At 57.5% G+C, this 18,943-nt stretch overlaps 1 protein-coding gene across 1 annotated transcript in view; it reads left to right on the forward strand.

Annotated features, from left to right (window-relative positions):
• The window catches only part of LOC134172791 (collagen alpha-2(XI) chain-like), a gene marked incomplete at its 5' end in the record, with an annotated part of 39,070 nt that extends 20,670 nt beyond the window's left edge, over window positions 1-18,400 (forward strand). Inside the window, 22 exon segments of the mRNA XM_062636240.1 lie at window positions 37-90; window positions 204-311; window positions 3,639-3,692; window positions 3,804-3,857; window positions 3,951-4,004; window positions 9,129-9,182; window positions 9,280-9,387; window positions 9,476-9,529; window positions 9,659-9,712; window positions 10,960-11,013; window positions 11,098-11,151; window positions 11,230-11,359; window positions 12,578-12,672; window positions 12,788-12,895; window positions 12,989-13,042; window positions 13,128-13,163; window positions 13,247-13,300; window positions 15,200-15,467; window positions 17,514-17,617; window positions 17,723-17,779; window positions 17,863-18,108; window positions 18,272-18,400. Coding sequence (XP_062492224.1) covers window positions 37-90; window positions 204-311; window positions 3,639-3,692; window positions 3,804-3,857; window positions 3,951-4,004; window positions 9,129-9,182; window positions 9,280-9,387; window positions 9,476-9,529; window positions 9,659-9,712; window positions 10,960-11,013; window positions 11,098-11,151; window positions 11,230-11,359; window positions 12,578-12,672; window positions 12,788-12,895; window positions 12,989-13,042; window positions 13,128-13,163; window positions 13,247-13,300; window positions 15,200-15,467; window positions 17,514-17,617; window positions 17,723-17,779; window positions 17,863-18,108; window positions 18,272-18,400 — 1,983 coding nt within the window.
• Window positions 18,401-18,943: the final 543 nt, after the last annotated feature.

Here is an 18,943-nt window from a genome sequence, read left to right on the forward strand (position 1 = left end):
TCACTGCTGCCCCATAGCCCCCCTCTATCTCCATAGGGACCCCCGGGCCCCCCTGGCCCCATTGGAGCCGTCGGCCAACCCGGAGCAGCCGTGAGCATCCCCCCTGTCCCCATGGCGCGGGGCTCCCTATGGGGCCCGCTATGGGTCCCGTGGGGCAGCCCCATTGCGCCCTATGGGGCCCTCACCCCCTTCCTGCCCCATAGGGAGCCGATGGGGAGCCGGGGGCCCGAGGAGCCCAGGGTCACTTTGGAACCAAAGGGGACGAGGGGACGAGGGGATTCAATGGAGCCCCAGGCCCCATAGGGCTGCAGGTGGGGCCCCACTGCCCCATAACCAACCCCATTGCCCCATAACCAACCCCATTGCCCCATAGCGCCCCCATAACCAACCCCATTGCCCCATAGCCCCCCATAACCAATCCCATTGCCCCATAACCAACCCCATTGCCCCATAACCAACCCCATCGCCCCATAGCGTGCCCCATAACCAACCCCATTGCCCCATAACCAACCCCATTGCCCCATAGCGTGCCCCATAACCAACCCCATTGCCCCATAACCAACCCCATCGCCCCATAACCAACCCCATTGCCCCATAACCAACCCCATTGCCCCATAGCGCCCCCATAACCCATCCCATTGCCCCATAGCGCCCCCATAACCAACCCCATTGCCCCATAACCAATCCCACCGCCCCATAGCGCCCCCATAACCAACCCCATCGCCCCATAACCAACCCCATTGCCCCATAACCAACCCCACTGCCCCATAACCAACCCCATTGCCCCATAACCAACCCCACTGCCCCATAACCAACCCCATTGCCCCATAACCAACCCCATTGCCCCATAGCGCACCCCATAACCAATCCCATCGTCCTATAGCACCCCCATAACCAACCCCATTGCCCCATAGCGCACCCCATAACCAACCCCCTTGCCCCATAACCAACCCCATTGCCCCATAACCAATCCCATTGCCCCATAACCAACCCCATTGCCCCATAGCGTGCCCCATAACCAACCCCATTGCCCCATAGCGCCCCCATAACCAATCCCATTGCCCCATAACCAACCCCATTGCCCCATAACCAACCCCATTGCCCCATAGCGCCCCCATAACCAACCCCATTGCCCCATAGCGTGCCCCATAACCAACCCCATTGCCCCATAACCAACCCCATTGCCCCATAACCAACCCCATTGCCCCATAGCGCCCCCATAACCAACCCCACTGCCCCATAGCGCCCCCATAACCAACCCCATTGCCCCATAGCTGCCGCATAACCAACCCCATTGCCCCATAGCGCCCCCATAACCAACCCCACTGCCCCATAGCTGCCCCATAACCAACCCCATTGCCCCATAGCGCCCCCATAACCAATCCCACTGCCCCATAACCAACCCCATTGCCCCATAACCAACCCCATTGCCCCATAACCAACCCCATCGCCCCATAACCCATCCCATTGCCCCATAACCAACCCCATTGCCCCATAGCTGCCCCATAACCAACCCCATTGCCCCATAGCGCCCCCATAACCAATCCCATTGCCCCATAACCAACCCCATTGCCCCATAGCGCGCCCCATAACCAATCCCATTGCCCCATAACCAACCCCATTGCCCCATAGCGTGCCCCATAACCAACCCCACTGCCCCATAGTGCCCCCATAACCAACCCCATTGCCCCATAGTGCCCCCATAACCAATCCCATTGCCCCATAACCAACCCCATTGCCCCATAGCGCCCCCATAACCAACCCCATTGCCCCATAGTGCCCCCATAACCAATCCCATTGCCCCATAACCAACCCCATTGCCCCATAACCAACCCCATTGACCCATAACCAACCCCATTGCCCCATAACCAACCCCACCGCCCCATAACCAACCCCATCGCCCCATAACCAACCCCACTGCCCCATAACCAACCCCATTGCCCCATAGCGCCCCCATAACCAACCCCATTGCCCCATAGCGCCCCCCATAACCCATCCCATTGCCCCATAACCAACCCCACTGCCCCATAACCAACCCCACTGCCCCATAACCAACCCCATCGCCCCATAACCAACCCCACTGCCCCATAACCAACCCCATTGCCCTATAGCGCCCCCCATAACCCATCCCATTGCCCCATAACCAACCCCATTGCCCCATAGCGCCCCCATAACCAATCCCATTGCCCCATAGCGCCCCCATAACCAACCCCATCGCCCCATAACCAACCCCATCACCCCATAGCGCACCCCATAACCAACCCCATTGCCCCATAACCACCCCCATTACCCCATAACCAACCCCATTGCCCCATAGCGTGCCCCATAACCAACCCCATTGCCCCATAGCGCCCCCATAACCAATCCCATTGCCCCATAACCAACCCCATTGCCCCATAACCAATCCCATTGCCCCATAACCAATCCTACCGCCCTATAGCACCCCCCCATAATCAATCCCATTGCCCCATAACCAACCCCATTGCCCCATAGCGCCCCCATAACCAACCCCATTGCCCCATAACCACCCCCATCGCCCCATAACCAACCCCATTGCCCCATAGCGCCCCCATAACCAACCCCATTGCCCCATAACCAACCCCACTGCCCCATAACCAACCCCATTGCCCCATAACCAACCCCATTGCCCCATAACCAACCCCATTGCCCCATAACCAACCCCACTGCCCCATAACCAACCCCATTGCCCCATAACCAACCCCACTGCCCCATAACCAACCCCATCACCCCATAACCAACCCCATTGCCCCATAGCGCCCCCCATAACCCATCCCATTGCCCCATAACCAACCCCATCGCCCCATAACCAACCCCATTGCCCCATAGCGCCCCCATAACCAATCCCATTGCCCCATAACAAACCCCATTGCCCCATAGCGTGCCCCATAACCAACCCCATTGCCTCATAACCAACCCCATCGCCCCATAACCAACCCCATTGCCCCATAGCGCCCCCATAACCAACCCCATTGCCCCATAGCGCCCCATAACCAACCCCACTGCCCCATAACCAACCCCATTGCCCCATAGCGCCCCCATAACCAATCCCATTGCCCCATAACCAACCCCATTGCCCCATAGCGTGCCCCATAACCAACCCCATTGCCTCATAACCAACCCCATTGCCCCATAACCAACCCCATTGCCCCATAACCAACCCCATCGCCCCATAACCCATCCCATTGCCCCATAACCAATCCCATTGCCCCATAGCGGCCCCATAACCAACCCCATTGCCCCATAACCAACCCCATCGCCCCATAACCCATCCCATTGCCCCATAACCAATCCCATTGCCCCATAGCGGCCCCATAACCAATCCCATTGCCCCATAGCGCCCCCATAACCAATTCCATTGCCCCATAGCGCCCCCATAACCAACCCCATCGCCCCATAACCAACCCCATCGCCCCATAACCAACCCCACCGCCCCATAGCGCCCCCATAACCAATCCCATTGCCCCATAGCACCCCCATAACCAACCCCATTGCCCCATAACCAACCCCATTGCCCCATAGCACCCCCCATAATCAATCCCATTGCCCCATAGCACCCCCCATAACCCCCTCTCTCCACCCCTCTCTGCCCCCCAAGTTAACCCCTCCCCACCCCATAGGGGCTGCCGGGTCCCGCTGGTGACAAGGGGGAGACCGGCGATGTGGGGCCAATGGTGAGTGTCCCCCCCCCCCCCACCCCACATCTATGGGTCCCTATGGGGCAGCACTTGGGGGGTGCGCCCCATAACCAACCCCCCCTCTTCTTATCTCGCCCCACACTTTAGGGCCCCCCCGGACCCCCAGGTCCTCGTGGTCCAGGCGGAGGCTCCGGAGCCGATGTGAGAGCCCAGCCCCACATCCGCATCTATGGGGCGCTATGGGGGGGGGGGGGGGATGCTATGGGGTTTTCCCATTCCCCTTCTGTTCCATAGGGACCACAGGGAGCGCCGGGGGGCGTCGGGAATGTGGGGCCGCAAGGGGAGAAGGTGAGGATGGGGCGTGGATGTGTGGGGCATGGATGTGTGGGGCAATGGATGTGTGGGGCATGGATGTGTGGGGCAATGGATGTGTGGGGCAATGGATGTGTGGGGCATGGATGTGTGGGGTATGGATGTGTGGGGTATGGATGTGTGGGGCAATGGATGTGTGGGGCATGGATGTGGGGGGCTTGGATGGGTGGGGCAATGGATGTGTGGGGCAATGGATGTGTGGGGCATGGATGTGTGGGGCAATGGATGTGTGGGGCATGGATGTGTGGGGCATGGATGTGTGGGGCAATGGATGTGTGGGGCATGGATGTGTGGGGCAATGGATGTGTGGGGCATGGATGTGTGGGGCAATGGATGTGTGGGGCGTGGATGTGTGGGGCATGGATGTGTGGGGCAATGGATATGGGGGTATGGATGTGTGGGGCATGGATGTGTGGGGCAATGGATGTGTGGGGCAATGGATGTGTGGGGCAATGGATATGGGGGCATGGATGTGTGGGGCATGGATGTGTGGGGCATGGATGTGTGGGGCATGGATGTGTGGGGCATGGATGTGTGGGGCAATGGATATGTGGGGCAATGGATGTGTGGGGCATGGATGTGTGGGGCAATGGATGTGTGGGGCAATGGATGTGTGGGGCATGGATGTGTGGGGCATGGATATGGGGGGTATGGATGTGTGGGGCATGGATATGGGGGGGATGGATGTGTGGGGCAATGGATGTGTGGGGCAATGGATGTGTGGGGCATGGATGTGTGGGGCAATGGATGTGTGGGGCAATGGATGTGTGGGGCATGGATGTGTGGGGCAATGGATGTGTGGGGCATGGATGTGTGGGGTATGGATGTGTGGGGCATGGATGTGTGGGGCAATGGATGTGTGGGGCATGGATGTGTGGGGCAATGGATGTGTGGGGCATGGATGTGTGGGGCATGGATGTGTGGGGCAATGGATGTGTGGGGCAATGGATGTGTGGGGCATGGATGTGTGGGGCATGGATGTGTGGGGCATGGATGTGTGGGGCAATGGATGTGTGGGGCATGGATGTGTGGGGCATGGATGTGTGGGGCAATGGATGTGTGGGGCATGGATGTGTGGGGCAATGGATGTGTGGGGCAATGGATGTGTGGGGCATGGATGTGTGGGGCAATGGATGTGTGGGGCAATGGATGTGTGGGGCATGGATGTGTGGGGCATGGATGTGTGGGGCATGGATATGGGGGGCAATGGATATGGGGCATGGATGTGTGGGGCATGGATGTGTGGGGCATGGATGTGTGGGGCAATGGATGTGTGGGGCATGGATGTGTGGGGCAATGGATGTGTGGGGCAATGGATATGGGGGGATGGATATGGGGGGCAATGGATATGGGGGCATGGATGTGTGGGGCATGGATGTGTGGGGCAATGGATGTGTGGGGCAATGGATGTGTGGGGCATGGATGTGTGGGGCATGGATATGGGGGCCAGGGATATGGGGGGCATGGATATGGGGGTATGGATGTGTGGGGCATGGATGTGTGGGGCAATGGATGTGTGGGGCATGGATGTGTGGGGCAATGGATATGTGGGGCATGGATATGTGGGGCGTGGATGTGTGGGGCATGGATGTGTGGGGCAATGGATGTGTGGGGCATGGATGTGTGGGGCAATGGATGTGTGGGGCATGGATGTGTGGGGCAATGGATGTGTGGGGCATGGATGTGTGGGGCATGGATATGGGGGGATGGATATGGGGGGATGGATATGGGGGTATGGATGTGTGGGGCATGGATGTGTGGGGCAATGGATGTGTGGGGCAATGGATGTGTGGGGCATGGATATGGGGGTATGGATGTGTGGGGCAATGGATGTGTGGGACATGGATGTGTGGGGCATGGATGTGTGGGGCAATGGATGTGTGGGGCATGGATGTGTGGGGCAATGGATGTGTGGGGCATGGATGTGTGGGGCAATGGATGTGTGGGGCATGGATGTGTGGGGCAATGGATGTGTGGGGCAATGGATATGGGGGGATGGATATGGGGGGCAATGGATATGGGGGCATGGATGTGTGGGGCATGGATGTGTGGGGCAATGGATGTGTGGGGCAATGGATGTGTGGGGCATGGATGTGTGGGGCATGGATATGGGGGCCATGGATATGGGGGGCATGGATGTGTGGGGCATGGATGTGTGGGGCAATGGATGTGTGGGGCATGGATGTGTGGGGCAATGGATATGTGGGGCATGGATATGTGGGGCGTGGATGTGTGGGGCATGGATGTGTGGGGCAATGGATGTGTGGGGCATGGATGTGTGGGGCAATGGATGTGTGGGGCATGGATGTGTGGGGCATGGATGTGTGGGGCATGGATGTGTGGGGCATGGATGTGTGGGGCATGGATGTGTGGGGCAATGGATGTGTGGGGCATGGATGTGTGGGGTATGGATGTGTGGGGCATGGATGTGTGGGGCAATGGATATGGGGGCATGGATGTGTGGGGCATGGATGTGTGGGGCAATGGATGTGTGGGGCATGGATGTGTGGGGCATGGATGTGTGGGGCAATGGATGTGTGGGGCAATGGATGTGTGGGGCATGGATGTGTGGGGCAATGGATGTGTGGGGCAATGGATGTGTGGGGCATGGATGTGTGGGGCATGGATGTGTGGGGCATGGATGTGTGGGGCAATGGATGTGTGGGGCATGGATGTGTGGGGCATGGATGTGTGGGGCATGGATGTGGGGGGCAATGGATGTGTGGGGCAATGGATATGGGGGGATGGATATGGGGGGCATGGATGTGTGGGGCATGGATATGGGGGGTATGGATGTGTGGGGCATGGATATGGGGGGATGGATATGGGGGGATGGATATGGGGGTATGGATATGGGGGGATGGAAAAGGGGGGCATGGATATGGGGGGCATGGATATGGGGGCATGGATATGGGGGGGATGGATATGGGGGGATGGATATGGGGGGGATGGATATGGGGGGCATGGATATGGGGGGCAATGGATATGGGGGGATGGATATGGGGGGATGGATATGGGGGGATGGATATGGGGGGATGGATATGGGGGGCAATGGATATGGGGGGATGGATATGGGGGGCATGGATATGGGGGGATGGATATGGGGGGATGGATATGGGGGGATGGATATGGGGGGATGGATATGGGGCATGGATATGGGGGGCATGGATATGGGGGGGATGGATATGGGGGGATGGATATGGGGGGATGGATATGGGGGGGATGGATATGGGGGGATGGATATGGGGGGTATGGATATGGGGGGATGGATATGGGGGCATGGATATGGGGGGCATGGATATGGGGGGCACAGTTGTGGGGACACAGGGATGGGGGGCTCAATGGGGGGGACATAGTGGGGGGGGCATGGATATGGGGGGGATGGATATGGGGGGATGGATATGGGGGGATGGATATGGGGGGATGGATATGGGGGGATGGATATGGGGGGCAATGGATATGGGGGTATGGATATGGGGGGATGGATATGGGGGGATGGATATGGGGGGATGGATATGGGGGGATGGATATGGGGGGATGGATATGGGGGGCAATGGATATGGGGGGATGGATATGGGGGGCATGGATATGGGGGGATGGATGTGTGGGGCATGGATGTGTGGGGCAATGGATATGTGGGGCATGGATATGGGGGGGATGGATATGGGGGGATGGATATGGGGGGCATGGATATGGGGGGCATGGATATGGGGGGATGGATATGGGGCATGGATATGGGGGGATGGATATGGGGGGCATGGATATGGGGGGATGGATATGGGGGGCATGGATATGGGGGGATGGATATGGGGGGCATGGATATGGGGGGATGGATATGGGGGGCATGGATATGGGGGGATGGATATGGGGGGATGGATATGGGGGGATGGATATGGGGGGCATGGATATGTGGGGCTATGGATAATGATACCCATGGATATAGGGGTTCTATGGGTCCTGTTACCCATGGCCATTGTGGTTCTATGGGTCCCGGTACCCATGGATGTTGGGGTTCTATAGGTGATGATACCCATGGATATAGGGGTTCTATGGGTCCCGGTACCCATGGCCATTGTGGTTCTATGGGTCCCGTTACCCATGGATATTGGGGTTCTATGGGTCCCGTTACCCATGGCCATTGTGGTTCTATGGGTCCCGGTACCCATGGATATAGGGGATCTATGGGTCCCGTTACCCATGGCCATTGTGTTTCTATGGGTCCCGTTACCCATGGCCATTGTGGTTCTATGGGTCCCGTTACCCATGGATATTGGGGTTCTATGGGTCCCGTTACCCATGGCCATTGTGTTTCTATGGGTCCCGTTACCCATGGATATCGTGGTTCTATGGGTCCCGTTACCCATGGATATCGTGGTTCTATGGGTCCCGTTACCCATGGATATTGGGGTTCTATAGGTGATGATACCCATGGATATAGGGGTTCTATGGGTCCCGTTACCCATGGCCATTGTGTTTCTATGGGTCCCGTTACCCATGGCCATTGTGGTTCTATGGGTCCCGTTACCCATGGATATTGGGGTTCTATGGGTCCCGTTACCCATGGCCATTTTGTTTCTATGGGTCCCGGTACCCATGGCCATTCTGGTTCTATGGGTCCCAGTACCATGGCCATTGTGTTTCTATGGGTCCCGTTACCCATGGATATTGGGGTTCTATGGGTCCCGTTACCCATGGCCATCGTGTTTCTATGGGTCCCGTTACCCATGGATATAGGGGTTCTATGGGTCCGGGTACCCATGGCCATCGTGTTTCTATGGGTCCCGTGACCCATGTCCATCGTGTTTCTATGGGTCCCGGTACCCATGGCCATTGTGGTTCTATGGGTCCCGTTACCCATGTCCATCGTGTTTCTATGGGTCCCGGTACCCATGGCCATTGTGGTTCTATGGGTCCCGGTACCCATGGCCATCGTGTTTCTATGGGTCCCGTTACCCATGTCCATCGTGTTTCTATGGGTCCCGTGACCCATGGCCATCGTGTTTCTATGGGTCCCGTGACCCATGTCCATCGTGTTTCTATGGGTCCCATGGCTTCCCCCTCCATCCCTATGGGGATCTCTTCCCCCCTTTCCCATTCCAGGGTGATCCCGGCGAATCCGGAGCTCCGGGAATCCAAGGAGAACCCGGTACCAAGGTGAACACCAATGGGAGACCCCCATCCCCTCCCTGCCCCACATTCCCCCCATCTTTTCCCTATATCCATCCCCATTCCCCCCCATCCCATTCCATAGGGCCCCCGAGGCGAGCGTGGGGAGAAGGGAGAAGCCGGAGCCTCCGGATCCGTGGGGCCTCCGGGTGGGAGAGGTCCCATTGGAGACGATGGAGCCAAAGGGAATCCGGTCAGTGGGGGGTTTCTATGGGGCAGGAAGCACTTGGGGGGCGGGGGGGTCTCCCCATTGGCTCCCATTCATTTCCTTCCCATCCCAGGGACCCGTTGGATTCCCAGGGGATCCCGGTCCTCCAGGAGAGATGGGACCAAGGGTGAGTGGGGGGGGGGGGTCCGGCCCCATTCCCAATGTTGGGAATGGTGCTGGGATACAAGGGGGGGTGGGGGGGGAGGTTGGGGGGGGCTCATCTGGGTTTGTGCTTCCGATCCCCCCAAAAAAACAGGGGCAGGACGGTGCCAAAGGGGAGCGGGGTGAGGATGGAGAAGCCGGGGAGACGGTGAGTGGAAAATCCCGTTGGAATTCCGGGGGGGAATAGCACATCCCTAGCACTATCCATAGACCTATCCCTAGCCCCATCCCTATATCCTATCCCCATCCCTATCACCATCCCTATATCCTATCCCCATCCATATCCCCATCCCTATATTCCATCCCCCTCCCTATCCCATCCCTATCCATAGCCCTATCGCCATCCCTATATCCCATCCCCATCGCCATCCCTATCCCTATCTCCATCCCCATCCCTATCCCCATCCCTATATCCCATCCCTATATCCCATCCCTATCCCTATCCATAGCCCCATGCCTATCCCCATCCACATATCCCATCCCCATCCCTATCCCTATCCATAGCTATATCCCCGTCCCTATATCCCATCCGCAACCCCATCCCTATCCCCATCCCCATCCCTAACCTTAACCCTATCCCTATCCCAAACCCCATCCCTATCCCTATCCCCATCCCTATATTCCATCCCCAGCCCCAGCCCTATCCCATCCCTATCCCTATCCCTATCCCCATCCCTATCCCCATCCCTATCCCCATCCCTATATTCCATCCCCATCCCCATCCCTGTCCCATCCCTATCCCATCCCTATCCATAGCCCTATCCCCATCGCTATATCCCATCCCATCTCCATCCCTATCTCTATCCCCATCCCTATATCCCATCCCATCTCCATCCCTATCCCTATCCCCATCCCTAACCTTAACCCTATCCCTATCCCCATCCCTATATCCCTATCCCTATCGCTATCCCTTTCCCCATATCCATCCCCATCCCTATCCCTATATCCCATATCCATCCCCATCCCTATCCCTATATCCCATCCCCATCCCCATCCCATTCCCTATCCCTATATCCCATCCCCATCCCCATCCCATTCCCTATCCCCATCCAACCCCATCCCCATCCCCATCCCTATCCCTATATCCCATCCCCATCCCTCCCATCCATCCCATCCCCATCCCATCAATCCCATCCATCTTCTATATCCCATCCCCATCCCATCCCCATCCCTCCCATCCCATCCCTCCCATCCCCATCCCATACATCCCATATATCCCATCCCCATCCCATTCCCTACCCCATAACCCCCTATGAGATGTGGGTCAGAGCATCGCCATGGGATGAGGACCACGACCACCATGGGATGCGATGGGACTGGGAACACTGGGATGGGAGAACTCCTCCCTCCCACCCGGTCCCCATGGTCCCCCCCTTGTGCCCCCCAATTCCATAGGGATCCCCAGGCCCGACGGGAGAGAACGGTCCCCCGGGGCCCCTCGGGAAGCGGGTAAGAGCCGCATGATCCCAACGCATCCCATAGGGATCGAGGCCCCATGGATGCCCCCCATCCCTTCGTGTCTCCTCTCCATAGGGCCCGGCCGGTTCTCCCGGCCCCGAAGGACGTCAAGGCGAGAAGGGAGCCAAGGTGAGAGCCAATGGGGATGCAGGATGCTGCCCAACGGCATTCCCGACATTGGGATCGACCGGAATCCGGTCTCCATAGGGAGAAGCAGGAGCAAGAGGAGCTCCGGGCAAGACGGGGTCTGTGGGGCCACAAGGACTTGGGGGGAAGCAAGGACCCGATGGGCTCCGAGGGCTCCCGGGACCTGTGGTGAGTGAGGAGGGGAGCAGGGAGACCGGGATGTGGGGCGGGAATGACCCACATGGGATGAGGGGCAGGACCCCAATGCTGCCTATTAACCATAAACCGAACCATAAACTTAACCCTAACACTAATGCGAACCATAACCTTAACCTTAACCCTAACCCTAAACCTAAACCTAAACTTAACCTTAACACTAACCCTAAACCTAACCCTAAACATAAACTTAACCCTAACCCTAAACCTAATGCTAACCCTAACCTTAACCATAACCCTAACACTAATCATAACCCTAACCCATTTCTCCCCTGTAACTGTAACAAAACCTAATACTAAACTATATATATATACAGGAAAACCCTAACCCTAAACAAAGTAAAAATAAAGCATGTTCAAGAATTCTAATGCTAACCATAACCTTAACCTTAACCCTAACCTTAATCTTAAAAATAAACCTAACCCTAACCCTAACCTTAACCTTAACCTTAAATCGAACCCTAACCCTAACCTTAACCCTAATCTATATATATATATAGGAAAACACACAAACGTAACAAAGTGAGCAAAATAAAGCATGTTCAAGAGCATTCTAATGACCCACAGAGGTTAACCCTAACCCTTAACCTTAACCTTAACCCTAACCCTAACCCTAACCCATTTCTCCCCTGTAACTGTAACAAAGTGAGTGTAATACTATATGTAAAGATATATAGGAAAACACAGTAAACGTAACAAAGTGAGCACCCTAAAAGCATGTTCAAGAGCATTCTAATGACCCACAGAACTTAACCCTAACCCTAACCTAACTAACCCTAACCTAATAACCCATTTCTCCCCTGTAACTGTAACAAAGTGAGTGTAATACTATATATATATATATAAGGAAAACACAGTAAACGTAACAAAGTGAGCAAAATAAAGCATGTTCAAGAGCATTCTAATGACCCACAGAGCCTAACCCTAAACTTAACCTTAACCTTAACTCGAACCCTAACCCTAACCCTAACCTTAAACCTAACCCTAACCCTAAATTTCTAAACCAACCTGTAACTGTAACAAAGTGAGTGTAATACTAACCATATATATATATAAGGAAAACATAAACTTAACCAAAATAAACACTAACACTAATGCTAACCATAACCTTAACCTTAACCCTAACACTAACCTTAACCCAAACCCTAACCTAACCCCAACCCTAACCCCAACCCCAACCCCAACCCCAACCCCAACCCCAACCCTAAGTGCTGCTCCCCACATCCCCCATGCCCACCCATGGACCTCTTCTAGGGTCCCCCCGGGCTCCCCGGCCTCCGAGGGGACACCGGAGCCAAAGGAGAGAAGGTGAGCTCCATCCATCCCCTGGGCCCCACATCTATGGGGCTGAACCCCACTGGGGAGGCGCGCTTATGGGGCAACCCCATCCCATCACCATTGAGGACTCCTTGTGTCTCCTTAGGGCCACCCTGGTCTCATCGGCTTGATAGGGCCGCCTGGAGAACAGGGCGACAAAGGGGACCGGGGCCTCCCTGGGCCCCACGGATCTATGGGGCACAAAGGAGAAACTGTGAGTACTTGGGGGGCAGGAGAAGAGGGGCCCATGGAGGTGAGCCTGAGGATGGCCACCACCATGGACGGGTTGTCCCCATCTCTTCTATAGGGCATCCCTGGTGCTACCGGACCCATTGGCCCCACTGGTCCCCCTGGCCTCCCTGTGAGTGCTCCCAGCCCCATAGATTCCCCCCCTGCCCCTAGTCCTTGTCTTCCCCACCACTGATAGAGCCGCTCTCGCCCCATAGGGCCCGGCTGGACCCAAAGGAGCCAAAGGAGCCATGGTAAGAGCCAAGGGTGCTGACCCCTTGCACCCAGCCCCACATCCAGCCCTGCCCCACAGAAGCCAATGGGTTCTTCCCTATAGGGCCAAGCAGGACCCAAAGGGGAGCGTGGAGCTCCAGGACCCCCCGGCCACCCGGTGAGCGCCCCAAGGGACCATGGGATGGGGTGGATGGGTCTGGAAGCCCATTGAGGTCTCGGGATCCAGTTGGGTGCCCCAAAGATCCATGGGATGGGAATAGGGACCTGGTTTCACCCATGGGATCAGGAATGGGATGGCTTGGATGGACCTGGAAGCCCATTGAGGTCTTGGAATCCAGTTGGATCACCCCATATAAGGGCTTGGATGGACCTGGAAGCCCATTGAGGTCTTGGGATCCAGTTGGATCGTCCCATATAAGGGCTTGGATGGACCTGGAAGCCCATTGAGGTCTTGGAATCCAGTTGGATCACCCCATATAAGGGCTTGGATGGACCTGGAAGCCCATTGAGGTCTTGGGATCCAGTTGGATCGTCCCATATAAGGTCTTGGATGGACCTGGAAGCCCATTGAGGTCTTGGGTTCCAGTTGGATCATCCCATATAAGGGCTTGGATGGACCTGGAAGCCCATTGAGGTCTTGGGATCCAGTTGGGTGCCCCAAAGATCCATGGGATGGGAATAGGGACCTGGTTTCACCCATGGGGTCAGGAATGGGATGGCTTGGATGGACCTGGAAGCCCATTGAGGTCTTGGGATCCAGTTGGGTGCCCCATCTAACGTCTTGGTTGGACTTGGAAGCCCATTGAGGTCTTGGAATCCAGTTGGATCATCCCATATAAGGGCTTGGATGGACCTGGAAGCCCATTGAGGTCTTGGGATCCAGTTGGATCGTCCCATATAAGGGCTTGGATGGACCTGGAAGCCCATTGAGGTCTTGGGATCCAGTTGGATCGTCCCATATAAGGGCTTGGATGGACCTGGAAGCCCATTGAGGTCTTGGGATCCAGTTGGGTGCCCCAAAGATCCATGGGATGGGAATAGGGACCTGGTTTCACCCATGGGATCAGGAATGGGATGGCTTGGATGGACCTGGAAGCCCATTGAGGTCTTGGGATCCAGTTGGATCATCCCATATAAGGGCTTGGATGGACCTGGAAGCCCATTGAGGTCTTGGGATCCAGTTGGGTGCCCCATCTAACGTCTTGGTTGGACCTGGAAGCCCATTGAGGTCTTGGGATCCAGTTGGGTGCCCCAAAGATCCATGGGATGGGAATAGGGACCTGGTTTCACCCATGGGATCAGGAATGGGATGGGTTGGATGGACCTGGAAGCCCATTGAGGTCTTGGGATCCAGTTGGGTGCCCCATCTAACGTCTTGGTTGGACTTGGAAGCCCATTGAGGTCTTGGAATCCAGTTGGATCGTCCCATATAAGGGCTTGGATGGACCTGGAAGCCCATTGAGGTCTTGGGATCCAGTTGGGAGCCCCAAAGATCCATGGGATGGGAATAGGGACCTGGTTTCACCCATGGGATCAGGAATGGGATGGGTTGGATGGACCATGAAGCCCATTGAGGTCTTGGGATCCAGTTGGGTGCCCCAAAGATCCATGGGATGGGAATAGGGACCTGGTTTCACTCATGGGGTCAGGAATGGGATGACTTGGATGGACCATGAAGCCCATTGAGGTCTTGGAATCCAGTTGGATCATCCCATATAAGGGCTTGGATGGACCTGGAAGCCCATTGAGGTCTTGGGATCCAGTTGGGTGCCCCAAAGATCCATGGGATGGGAATAGGGACCTGGTTTCACCCATGGGGTCAGGAATGGGATGGCTTGGATGGACCTGGAAGCCCATTGAGGTCTTGGGATCCAGTTGGGTGCCCCAAAGATCCATGGGATGGGAATAGGGACCTGGTTTCACCCCCATGGACCGCGTTGGGTTGGAACGGACCTTCCAGCCCCGCCCCCCCCCCCAATTCCATGGGTCCATGGAGCCGTCCATGGTGCTGAAGGCCTTATCCTCTCCTCCCCCCCCCCCCCACCCCACTTCCAAGGGCCCCCCAGGAGAAGTCATCCAACCCCTTCCCATCCAAGCATCCAAGAAGTCCAAGCGCTCCATTGACGCCAGCGAGCTCCTGGAGGAGGAAGAGGAAGAGGAAGAGAAGGAGGAAGAGGAGCAAGGCCGGGGCATGGAGGAGCTCTTGGGATCCCTTCATTCCCTAAAGCAGGAAGTGGAGGCCTTGAGGCGCCCCATGGGGAGCAGGGAGAACCCGGCCCGCACGTGCCAGGACCTACAGCTGAGCCACCCGGGGCTCCCCGATGGTACCCAGGGCAACCAATGGGAGAGGGAGAAAGAGGGTGGGGGGGCACCCAGGGGTGCTGTGGGCCTTCCTCATGGGTGGCGTTGACCATCCCCATGGGTGCCGTTGGTCTTCCTCATGGGTGCCATTGCCCTTCCTCATGGGTGGCATTGGTCTTCCTCATGGGTGCCATTGGTCTTCCCCATGGGTGCCATTGACCATCCCCATGGGTGGCGTTGGCCTTCCTCATGGGTGCCATTGGTCTTCCTCATGGGTGCCATTGGCCTTCCTCATGGGTGGCGTTGGTCTTCCCCATGGGTGGCGTTGACCTTCCTCATGGGTGCCATTGGCCTTCCTCGTGGGTGCCATTGGCCTTCCTCATGGGTGCCATTGACCTTCCTCATGGGTGCCATTGACCTTCCTCATGGGTGGCGTTCCCTTCCTCATGGGTGCCATTGGCCTTCCTCATGGGTGGCGTTGGTCTTCCCCATGGGTGCCATTGACCTTCCTCATGGGTGCCATTGGCCTTCCTCGTGGGTGCCATTGGTCTTCCTCATGGGTGCCATTGACCTTCCTCATGGGTGGCGTTGACCTTCCTCATGGGTGCCATTGACCTTCCTCATGGGTGGCGTTGGTCTTCCTCATGGGTGCCATTGACCATCCCCATGGGTGCCATTGCCCTTCCCCATGGGTGCCATTGACCTTCCTCATGGGTGGTGTTGACCATCCCCATGGGTGGCGTTGACCTTCCTCATGGGTGGCATTCCCTTCCTCATGGGTGCCATTGGCCTTCCTCATGGGTGCCATTGCCCTTCCTCATGGGTGCCATTACTCTTCCTCGTGGGTGGCGTTGGCCTTCCTCATGGGTGCCATTGACCATCCCCATGGGTGCCATTGACCACCCTCATGGGTGGCGTTGGTCTTCCTCATGGGTGCCATTGACCTTCCCCATGGGTGCCATTGACCATCCTCATGGGTGGCGTTGACTTTCCTCATGGGTGCCATTGCCCTTCCCCACGGGTGCCATTGCCCTTCCTCATGGGTGGCGTTGGCCTTCCTCATGGGTGCCATTGACCTTCCCCATGGGTGCCATTGGCCTTCCTCATGGGTGGCGTTGGTCTTCCTCATGGGTGGCGTTGGTCTTCCTCATGGGTGGCGTTGGTCTTCCTCATGGGTGCCATTGACCTTCCTCACGGGTGCCATTGGCCTTCCCCATGGGTGGCGTTGGCCTTCCTCATGGGTGCCATTGGCCTTCCTCATGGGTGCCATTGGTCTTCCTCATGGGTGCCGTTGGCCTTCCTCATGGGTGCCATTGACCTTCCTCGTGGGTGCCATTGCCCTTCCCCATGGGTGCCATTGACCTTCCTCATGGGTGCCATTGACCATCCCCATGGGTGCCATTGACCTTCCTCATGGGTGCCATTGCCCTTCCCCATGGGTGCCATTGCCCTTCCTCATGGGTGGCGTTGACCTTCCTCATGGGTGGCATTGGCCTTCCTCATGGGTGCCGTTGACCTTCCTCATGGGTGGCATTGGCCTTCCTCATGGGTGCCATTGACCTTCCTCATGGGTGCCGTTGACCTTCCTCATGGGTGCCATTACTCTTCCTCATGGGTTCCATTGCCCTTCCTCATGGGTGCCATTGCCCTTCCCCATGGGTGCCATTGACCTTCCTCATGGGTGGCGTTGGTCTTCCTCATGGGTGCCATTGCCCTTCCTCATGGGTGCCATTGACCATCCCCATGGGTGCCATTGCCCTTCCCCATGGGTGCCATTGACCTTCCTCATGGGTGCCATTGGCCTTCCTCATGGGTGACGTTGACCATCCCCATGGGTGCCATTGCCCTTCCTCATGGGTGCCATTGACCATCCTCATGGGTGGCGTTGACTTTCCTCATGGGTGGCGTTGAACTTCCTCATGGGTGCCATTGACCTTCCTCGTTGGTGCCATTGGTCTTCCTCATGGGTGCCATTACTCTTCCTCATGGGTGCCATTGACCTTCCCCATGGGTGCCATTGCCCTTCCCCATGGGTACCATTGACCTTCCTCCTCCTCCCCTCCCTCCAGGCCTCTATTGGGTGGATCCCAACCAAGGATGCTCCCGCGACGCCTTCCGGGCCCGATGCCGCTTCCGCATGGGAGCCGAGACCTGCGTCTTCCCAAGGCAGACGGTGAGTTATGGGGCCGGGAGGCAGCCAATGGGGTGGAGGCCCCGCCCCCCCCTTCCCCACCCCCCACCCCCCCCCAAGGCCTCATCCCAACATCCCCACTTCCAGGTGTTGCCCAAGGAAGAGGCGACCCAAGGTCAGCGTCGAGGCGACGAAGGCTCGAGGGTGAGGATGGCGCCCCATTGGGAATGGGGTTGGGAGGGCGGGGGGGTTCTTGGGCCCCACATCCTCATCCCATGATCCCATAGCTCTCCTACGTGGATGCGGATGGGCACGGGCTCGGCGTGGTGCAGGTGACCTTCCTAAGGCTCCTCAGCGTCGGCGCGCAGCAGAACGTCACCGTGCGGTGTACCGGGAACACCGGGATCAACACCGGGAACACCGGGATCAACACCGGGATCAACACCGGGAATGGGATCCGCTTCCTGGCCGCCAATGAGGAGGAGCTGGCGGGTACCGGCCCCTACGTCAAGGTGCTGATGGATGGATGTGGGGTGAGTCAAGGAAAGGGGATGTGTGGGGGGGGATCCTGGTGATCCGGGTGCTCTTGGAGACCCCGTTGTCCCCCATTGCCCCCATTGTCCCCATTGCCTTCATTACCCCATTGCCCCCATTACCCCATTGCCCCCCATTGCTGACCCTTCTCCCCCTCCATAGGCGCAGTCGGGCTCCGGGCGCTCGGTGCTGGAGGTTCTCACCCCACACCCGGAGCATCTCCCACTCCGGGATGTCCTGGGCATGGCACGAGGAGGCCTTGAGGTGGGGCCGGCCTGCTTCCGGGGCTGAGAGCATCCATATGGGACATGGGCATGGACATCAGGGACAGTGGGGCCACCCCATGGCCATGGACCCTCCCCATAGCCATGGACCCACCCCGTAACTATGGAGCCATCCCAATGACCATGGATGCTCCCAAAAGACCATGGACCAACCCCAATGACCATGGACCCACCCCATGACCATGGACCAACCCCAATGACTATGGACCCACCCCATGGCCATGGACCCAACCCAATGACCATGGACCCACCCCATGACCATGGACCCACCCCATGGCCATGGACCCAACCCAATGACCATGGACCCACCCCAATGACCATGGACCCACCTCATGACCATGGACCAACCCCAATGACCATGGACCCACCCCAATGACCATGGACCCAACCCAATGACCATGGACCCACCCCAATGACCATGGACCCACACCAATGACCATGGACCCACCCCAATGACCATGGACCCAACCCAATGACCAGGGACCCACCCCATAGCCATGGACCAATCCCAATGACCATGGACCCACCCCATGGCCATGGACCCACCCCA

This window comes from Pezoporus occidentalis, unplaced genomic scaffold (assembly GCF_034315485.1).
Source record: "Pezoporus occidentalis ecotype Australia unplaced genomic scaffold, CSIRO_AGI_Poc_V1 ctg471, whole genome shotgun sequence".
Taxonomy (NCBI): Eukaryota; Metazoa; Chordata; class Aves; order Psittaciformes; family Psittacidae; genus Pezoporus; species Pezoporus occidentalis.